Below are 9,200 nucleotides of genomic sequence, written 5' to 3'. Positions count from 1 at the left end.
TGGTAATTACACTAAAGGTTAGTTTGGGTATTTTCTTTTTGGTTTTTGGGGGTGTCCTTAGCAATAGGGGGGGTGTATATAGAACCACCCAAACACCGGGGGTAGTTCTAAATACACCCCCCCGATTGCTCAGGACACCCCCCAAAAATTAAAAAAAAATTAAATACTCTCTACACCCCCCCATTTGCTAAGGACACCCCTAAAAAATTAAAAAATCCTAAATTACCCTTCACCCTCCCCACCCCCTCACCTAAATTGCTCTCTACACCCCCCAAACCCCCCCCCCCAAAACCCCGCTCTTCCCCTCCAAAACTCCACTCCAGCCGGCTTCTCCCTTCCGCCCAAAAAACTTCGCCTCAAGCACCTCAAGCACCTCGCCGGCGGCCAAACCCCCTCCGTCTCCCCCTTCTCCCTCGCCCAAAACCCCCCCGTTCCCCCTTCTCCCTCTCGTCGCCGGCATTCTCCCCTTCTCCCTCTCGTCGCCGGCATTCTCCCGGAACCACCTCCCCGGCCATCTCCCGAGCAACGAGCACCTCGCCGGCGCCTCCACGACCACGTCGAGGTAGCTCCCCGCCCCCCCGCCTCCAGTGCTCCGTTCGGCACTGGATCGCCGAACAGAACCCTTCTGTTCGGCTGAACAGTGCCGAACAGAAGCCCTCTGTTCGGCAACACTCAACCGAACAGAAGCCTTCTGTTCGGCTGCACGGTGCCGAACAGAAGCCTTCTGTTCGGCTGCACAGTGCCGAACAGAATGGTTCTGTCCGGCTCTGAGCAGCCGAACAGAAGCCTTCTGTTCGGCTCTGTGCAGCCGAACAGAAGCCTTCTGTTCGGCACTGTGCAGCCGAACAGAAGGCTTCTGGTGCCAAATCGCGTGCCGTGCTGAATTTTGTGCCGAACATTTATGTATGCAATTGAATTATTTTCTTTGATATAGCCTAACATTGAATTTCTATATTTTCAGACATGGATCCCCGTCCCGCCAGAGTTAGACCTACGGCGTCAGCTAGGAGACGTCGTGCTAGGATTGCTTCTCCCGAGCCTGCTCATATGCCATCGGACTCTCCTGAGTCAGAGCATGATGATATGCCCGCTAGGGGCGAAGACGATGAGTCCGTTGGACCATGTCCAGGAGGTCCAGAGGATGAGTCCGTCCTGATCAGTTTCAGGACGCATATAGCAGCTTCCATCTGGAGGCAACAGGTATTGTTTATTTGTTATAGCATTATATTTTGTTTATTGATGTTTTATAAAGTAGTAGTAATTATACATTTATATTACAGGAACGAGCTCCACTAAAGTGCATGAACCATACTGCCAAGGTTGGTGAATGGAAGTGGTGGTCTTCAAACCAACCAAATACCAGGTTCAGAGCACTATTGAGGCAGTCGGGCCTCGTAGAGTTAGTACAGTGCTCTTATCGATTCATCGATAAGATTCTGATTTCGGGCTTCGTAGAGAGATGGCAGCCCGAGACGAACACCTTCCATATACCATTTGGCGAGATCACTATCACGTTGGATGATGTATCCGCCATTTTAGGGATTCCTGTCGCAGGTTCCTCAGTATCAGTTTCTCCTGAGAGGATGAGTGATCGGGATGCTGAGGAGCTACTTGTGGAGTTGTTGGGGGTGTCAGCTGGAGACGCGCGTCAGGAGGTACTGTCATCGCGCGGTCAGTCTGTGAGGATGGAGTGGCTGAGGACTCAGTTTCACTCTGTATCTGATAGAGACAGGCAGCAGAGGATAGAGTGTGCAGCACGAGCCTATTTGTTATTTTTGTTAGGCTGCACACTCTTTGCTGATAAGAGTGGGACCAGGGTGCCTATAGCGTATCTGTGTTTACTGCGGGATCTGGATAGGGTGAGCACATATGCCTGGGGTACAGCTGCCTTAGCATATTTGTATCGGCAGTTGGGGATTGCGTCGAGGTCATCAGTGAGACAGATTAGTGGTTATATGACGCTTCTGTAGGCATGGATTTATGAGCATTTTCCAGCACTCAGTCCTCACCCGTCGCTCGAGTATACTGATGCCAGTCCCCGCGTGCACCGCTGGATGCCCGGTACTCCATCCCGTACCACGATGGACCATTTAGTGGTTCTACGTGAGTCATTGGACCTTTTGAGCATCGATGAGGTACGTATCATATTACCATTTGCTTGTGTTTGTCAGTACTTTTAATATGCGATATAGTATTAAACTGAAATGGACCTTTTGTTTTACAGGTTATTTGGGATCCCCATCATCGGCTTCGGGGAGATCGCCCATATATACCCGTCGCATTTTTTAGTGGCTCCATCAAGTGCCTTGATATCGTAGAACCCTATCATCCAGAAAGGGTTCTTAGACAGTTTGGTCGTATTCAGACCATCCCTCGAGCGCCACTAGCCCCTACGCGAGCCAACAGAGGTTCCACAGCAGGCTCGTACCGGATACATTACTCCTATATGGATCAGCTTTGGGAGCGGTGGGAGGACCACGTGCTGAGCCAGGCGAGCAGGAGCCACCCAGTTACCCGGCCATCAGACAGCGTACCGGGATACATGGAGTGGTATCTCCGTATCACGCACGTTGCAGTTCAGCCTCCTCATCTGCGCTCGAGTACTCATTCTGGAGCTAGGGGAGGTCATGATGATGCTGACATGCACCGGCGGCGTAATGCAGCTGCACTCGGTATCAGTACCGACATTGTACGGATGGGTCCCTCAGAGGCTACGTCACTAGGTGCCGGGCACCTATATGATGCTATTTCTCAGATGCATCAGGTACTTCTGGGTGATGAGCCTGGCCCGAGTACAGCACCCTCTCATTCGGATCCAGGACCCTCTCATTCGGACGTACAGCAGTACACGCGTCGACGATGGCGTCATAGGGATTGATGATGGAGCCTTTGTAATCTTTGTAAAGCCTTTGATATTAATGAAAAATATATATTTTTGGTACATTTACGTGTAATCTTTGTAAAGCCTGGCCCGTTCTATTTTACACAAATATAACAGTGCACATAACAATCAATCTAACAATGCGAAGACAGATATTTTTTGATTTATATTGATGATGGAGTTTCACAGTACATGACTCTAAGAGGCCAAAAAAATTTACAACTTTCAAAAATTGTACATATATAAATAATCAATCTAACTCTACTGTCTCGCTAATTATAACATTAGGTGAGATGCTCTCTTTGAACTGTTGAATCCGTGCTTCATATGAATTTTCCCATCCGGTAGCACAAGGAAGATGATATTTTCGCCAGTTGGTCGCTACTGGCGGAACGGGATGTCCCGGCAACAAGAACACCTTCAAAATTAGAAATAAGAAAATATTAATAGCTACAAAATTATAAATAAGCAAAATTAAATAAGCAAAATTAAATATTCGCAAGTGTTGTGAACGTAGTACCTCAACAAAATGATTTCCATTTACGAATCCGATAGCGATATCTTTGCGGGATAGAAGAGGTACTGGCACAGAACGGAGAGGTAGGAAGGTCAGACATTGTTGCAACGAGAGATGGTATAGGACAACATTATAGCAGGATGCTATAAGATGACCCATGTCCGGCATAGTCATCCATCTGTCATATGGTGGACAATCATCATAATATGATAATGCATGAGTGATCTCAGCAATCGTCCCTTCCACACCATATAATGTGCGATAGTGGTCCGAATGACATTGCAACTCTTGCAATAAATCCTTCCTAACACGCACCCAGTCATCTTCTCCAAATCCCAGTAAGTCAGCTATTGCCCTAAATCCGCAATTCCCATCAGCTTTTACATCCTTGATATGCTGGATGTATGGTCTCAAGGCAGAAGGAATAGCATCAATATAGATAATGGGCGTATGTGACTGGGCTCTAGTACGAAAAACCTGCAAATAATATCAAATGATAGAAAATATGTAACAATGGCAGAACATGTCCCGTATCGGCACATCTCGGCACGGCACATCCCGTATCGGCACATCTCGGCACGGCACATCCCGTATCGGCACATCTCGGCACGGCACGTCCCGACATGTCCCGTATCGGCACATCTCGGCACGGCACGTCCCGACATGTCCCGTATCGGCACATGACATACCGGCACGGCACGGACCGTCCCGTAGACGTTGTGATACCTATTGTAAGGAAATAAATATTTGGTACTTACCTTTTGCTTGGGCCGTCTCTTTTGAATCTGAGTAGATGGATTGCGGATGGTAACTTTCTCAACACCAGGTGAATAACTATCCTGTCCAGATAGAACCAACTCAAACGCAGACGGGTCACGTCGAGTAGACGTATCAACCTTCAGTGAAGCGCGCCCACGTGAACCGGTCTTCCGTTTTGCAGGCTATAAAAGAGGTGTACTATCTGGACTTGCAATCTCTCGTAACTTCTTGATCATCTGCAATTGAGAAGCCCCATCTAACTTCTTGAATCGTAGCGCAATCAAATCTAACTCTGCATCACAACTCAACTGAATTGGCTGCACGGGGGGGGTAGGCAGAATATCAAGTTTCCTCCAATGAGGATCTATGCAGTCGAGAGGAATGGGCCGACCTTCCACCCTGTACCGCGCAATCTGGTGAGCACATGGTATACCATGTGTGCGTCGAATAGCGCACCCACAATTTGAATCATCAAATCCAACTGAATTGGCTCGTTTCGATTGGGCGAGGACATGATTTAACGCACTTATAGATATGAAACCTCGCAACTCTTTGAATTCAGCTGGCTTGAAGTTGTGCTGCACTACCAATAAACTCTTCTCCAATGAGGCTTTAACGGAGCTGTGCTGCAACTCAATCAATCCATGTATTCTAGTCCAAGATGACTCGAAACTTCCTTGGCTTGATCCAAGCTGCTTTTTGAGCTTTGCATGTGCACTCTCGACCCTAGTAAACAAATGAAAGTTAGATATAAGAATTGAGGCAAATTAAAATTAAATGAGTCTTTATTTGTGATACCTATTTGTCGTCACATTTCCGTAGTGCCTGCATGTATCAGTCCACGCCGCAACAAATCTTTCCTTGTATTTGCTCAGCCAAGTATCTGACACATACTGTAGTGCATCTGGATAGGTACCGAACTCTCTCTGCAGTGCACTCCAGCGATCATTATACTCGTCTTCCGTGGAGGACAGCACTAGTACATTCCAACTCATAATAAATTTATCCCATTTCTCCTTCAATTCGAAAAATTTTTTGCACTTGGCCAAAACATTCCTACTAATATGCCATCTACATAATAAATGTCTAGCAGTAGGAAATACTCTATGAATTGCATTCATCAAAGCCAAGTCTCTATCTGTAACAATCAACTCAGGCAAAACATCATCAGCTATGACACTGCGCAATCTCTCTAATGCCCAAGTATAGCTTTCTTCCCCCTCAGAATTTAAGTATACAAAAGCAACTGAAAATGTCATGTCAGTAGATGTCACCCCCACAATCTCTAAGAGCGGAAGACGATACCTATTCGTCTTGTACGTGCAATCCATTATCAACACACGGGAAAATGCACGGAACAAATCAATGCTGCCAGGGTGTGCCCAAAATAAGTCATGCACAACATCCGTATTAGTACAATTCCTATGCCACTCAATATATTTAGCCTCTGATAATTTACCTAATAGATGTTGCATTTCAGACCTCCCGGCTTTCTCTGCAACCTTAAACCGTTGACGTACATTGTAGATAGTCTTGATAGTCGTAACATTGAGGGCATCTCTTTCCTTCAATGTGGATAATATGTCCTTTGGACGAACCAAACTCTTCGACATATCCACTAACAATTCCGTCTCCTGCTCAGATAATCTCCCTGCATATGAGTGCCCCTCCAGATTCTCTGCAGCGGGATGATTGTGCACTCCACATACGACCAGTAATATCCAATCATCCGCAGTATCCAATTTCTTTCCTCTTAATGCAAAAGGGCATCCACACTTCTTTGTCCCACAGGCAGTCTTTATTCGCTTTTCTTTTGTGGTTCGGTACGTCCCACCCCTCTCACAACCTAACGTAATTCTGGGTTTCTTAGAAATGGTACCTGCATCGGATGATTTGATTACAACAACAAAACCATTTCGCCTCCCAGCTTCACGACACCAATTACACAAGTCCTCTCTACTCTTGAAGATCTATACATTAAACAATTTATGTAAGTACACAGTTGTAAAAATAGCTCGCTAAACTAATACAAAATTGCACAATATATTATAATACCTCGTAAGTTGTAAATTCGCTTGTGTAATCCAGTACAAATTCTGATCCAATTATACTCGATTCGGTTGTAGCATAGCCCTACATATAAAATAATTTATCACCAAGAATTAATGAATCAGAGGATCTGTTCGGCACAAAATTCAGCACGGCACGCGATTTGGCACGAGAAGGCTTCTGTTCGGCTGCAGAGTGCCGAACAGAAGCCTTCTGTTCGGCTTCAGTGTGCCGGACAGAAGCCTTATGTTCGGCACTGTGCAGCCGAACAGAAGCCTTCTGTTCGGTAGAGCGTTGCCGAACAGAAGGCTTCTGTTCGGCACTATGCAGCCGAACAGAAGCCTTTTGTTCGGCGATCCAGTGCCGAACGGAGCACGAACCGTGAAAAAAAAAAACTTTCGAAACAAGGTGGAACACGTACCTTTGCGGCCGATTCTTCGTCCCAAATCACTAGTTGCTTGTCCATGCTTCGAATGGGGCTTAAATCTCCTTCAAAGATCGCCTAAACGATGTAAATGGATCGAGGGGTTTAAGGGGGGTTTGAGGGGTGGTTTTTTTTTTCCTTTTCAAAACGAAACGGAGGAGGAGACGGAGGAGGAGGAAGGGGGGTGTACTGAGAAAATTTCAAGGGCAATATGGTAATTACACTAAAGGTTAGTTTGGGTATTTTTTTTTTGGTTTTTGGGGGGTGTCCTGAGCAATCGGGGGGGTGTATTTAGAACTACCCACCAACACGGGGGGTCCAAGACACTTTTATTTACTATAAAACCCCTATCATTTCCCAATATTTACCACTCATATCCTCCCCTTTGCAATAATTATAATTATACCCTTCTTTGTAGGCATTCATTCACCCAGTCAACTCAGAAAGAATAAAAAAAAGGAAAACGATAACCCCCTCGAATAACCTCCTCCTCCCACTACTTTCCAGCCAGATCTAGAAAGAGAGATCGAGATCTGGGGAACCTTGGAGCGGCGGAAGCGGCGGCGATGGCGATCTCGCGGGGCTCCGGTGTCGCCTTCATCCTGTTGGCGGTGGCGCTCGTGGCCTCTTTCCGGCCGTCGGCGGCGGAGATCCGGGTTACGGAGGTCCGATCCGATGGCAGGACCATCATCCCCTTCTATGAGTTCGGCTTCACCCACACCGGCATCCTGGAGCTGAACGTCTCGGGGATCTCCCTCTCCGACCCCTCCACCGATATCGATCTCTCCCAGCTGGGCTTCTTCCTCTCCACCCGCGACGCCTGGATCCACGTCCTCCAGCAGCTCCAAGAACTGGACATCACCTGCGCCCTCCAATCCTCTCTCGTCAAGCTCGTCTACTCCTTCGACCAGCTCAACAATCCCAACCCCAACCCCAGCGGCCTCTCCATCCCCCGCTCCTCCGCCTTCGGCGCCGTCTTCTCCCAGTCCGAACCCGGGCAGTACACCCTCGTCTTCGCCAACTGCCTCCCCCGCCTCCGCGTCTCGATGTCTGTCCGCTCCGCCATGTACAACGTCGACCCCCGCACTGGCCGCCGCGCCTACCTGTCCGTCGGCGCTGCCGCCCTCCCCCTCATCTACTTCCTCCTCTTCCTCGCCTACGCGGCCCTCGCCGCCGGCTGGGTGGCCGTCCTCCTCCGAAAGCGCCGTGCCGCCTTCCGCATCCACTACTTCATGCTCGCCGTCGTCGTCCTCAAAGCCCTCAACCTCCTCTGCGAGGCCGAGGACAAGTCCTACATCGAGCGCACCGGCAGCGCTCATGGCTGGGACGTGCTCTTCTACATCTTCAGCTTCCTCAAGGGCATCTCTCTCTTCACCCTCATCGTCCTTATCGGCACTGGCTGGTCCTTCCTCAAGCCCTACCTCCAGGACCGCGACAAGAAGGTCCTCATGGTCGTCATCCCCCTCCAGGTCGTCGCCAACATTGCCCAGGTCGCCATCGACGAGTCTGGCCCCTACGCCCGCGACTGGGTCACCTGGAAGCAGGTCTTCCTCCTTGTCGACGTCGTCTGCTGCTGCGCCGTTCTCTTCCCCATCGTCTGGTCCATTAAGAACCTCCGCGAGGCCGCCCGCACTGACGGCAAGGCAGCCGTCAACCTCATGAAGCTCACCCTCTTCCGCCAGTACTACGTCGTCGTCATCTGCTACATCTACTTCACCCGTGTTGTCGTCTATGCCCTCGTCACCATTACCTCCTACCGATACCTCTGGACCAGTATCGTCGCCGGGGAGATCGCCACCCTCGCCTTCTACATCTTCACCGGCTATAAGTTCCGGCCCGAGGTGCACAACCCCTACTTTGTGATCGATGATGAGGAAGAGGAGGCTGCTGCCGAGGCTCTCAAGCTCGATGATGAGTTTGAGTTGTGAGGCGGATGCTGGAAGCGTAGCAAGAAATGGGCTTCGACCCTGTGTACAATTGCCAGAACAATTGGAAGATAGAGGTGGGATCTAGTATTTCTTTTCATTCCTCTCGGTCCATTTCTTTCTTTTTTTCTTTTTTTTTTATTCGCCTCACTGTAATTGGGATTCTCGAATTGATATCATACGAAGCGTGGTGTTCCAGTGTATCTTGATACTGTAGTATGCATGTTTCTATTACCTGTCTATTGTGGATTTTAATGGATGCCACTTCCACTTGTACCTACACACCTTCTTGCTTTATTACCTCTTCTAATAAAAATACAAACTCCTCTTTGCATGTTAATGGATATATTATGGTTCATGCTATGCTTTGTTTCTTCAAGTTATTGATGCAGGGAAAGTTTAATTGTTTCGTATTTTGCCACTATTTGGTATGTTATCTATTTAATTAGATTCCCAATTTGTCTACGAATTTTAGTTGAGCTGACATGGTATGGCGCTGAAGATATTATCTAGGTCATTTGGCTTTGAATCACAAGGAAGCATGAGATTACCATTTTCTCTCTAATCTATTGTATTGGCAGATTAAGACTGGTAAAATTGATTTGCCTCCTTGTATACCTCCTCCTTTCAAACGTGATACCTTTC

General features: G+C 48.1%; 1 protein-coding gene and 1 pseudogene across 3 annotated transcripts; one reads left to right on the top strand and one right to left on the bottom strand.

Annotated features, from left to right (window-relative positions):
• Window positions 1-1,989: 1,989 nt before the first annotated feature.
• LOC148699722 (protein FAR-RED IMPAIRED RESPONSE 1-like) lies at window positions 1,990-6,922 on the bottom strand. Of its 2 annotated transcripts, XM_089927755.1 has the most exons (6): window positions 6,628-6,922; window positions 6,213-6,290; window positions 4,956-6,127; window positions 4,157-4,883; window positions 3,402-3,875; window positions 1,990-3,299 (listed from the first exon to the last, which is right to left on the bottom strand). In XM_089927755.1, exons 1-4 carry the CDS (start codon window positions 6,670-6,672, stop codon window positions 4,340-4,342), a joined length of 1,839 nt encoding a protein of 612 aa, XP_089783881.1. In that variant the 5' UTR covers window positions 6,673-6,922; the 3' UTR covers window positions 1,990-3,299; window positions 3,402-3,875; window positions 4,157-4,339. The 2 variants fall into 2 exon arrangements, with proteins under 2 accessions (XP_089783881.1, XP_089783880.1); XM_089927754.1 differs by having other exon boundaries at window positions 3,402-4,883.
• A 130-nt stretch (window positions 6,923-7,052) lies between these two features.
• LOC103696041 (protein CANDIDATE G PROTEIN-COUPLED RECEPTOR 7 pseudogene) lies at window positions 7,053-8,895 on the top strand (annotated as a pseudogene). Its single transcript, XR_015973969.1, has one exon. The product of XR_015973969.1 is annotated as a protein CANDIDATE G PROTEIN-COUPLED RECEPTOR 7 pseudogene (transcript).
• The last annotated feature ends 305 nt before the right edge of the window (window positions 8,896-9,200 follow it).

The sequence above is a fragment of the Phoenix dactylifera genome, chromosome 16 (assembly GCF_051530095.1).
Source record: "Phoenix dactylifera cultivar Ajwa chromosome 16, Ajwa_hap1_PhDact_Kaust_v1.1, whole genome shotgun sequence".
In the NCBI taxonomy this organism is placed as follows: domain Eukaryota; kingdom Viridiplantae; phylum Streptophyta; class Magnoliopsida; order Arecales; family Arecaceae; genus Phoenix; species Phoenix dactylifera.
The sequence above is the reverse complement of the archived record's forward strand: the minus strand, read 5'-3'. Positions and strand labels throughout refer to the sequence as shown.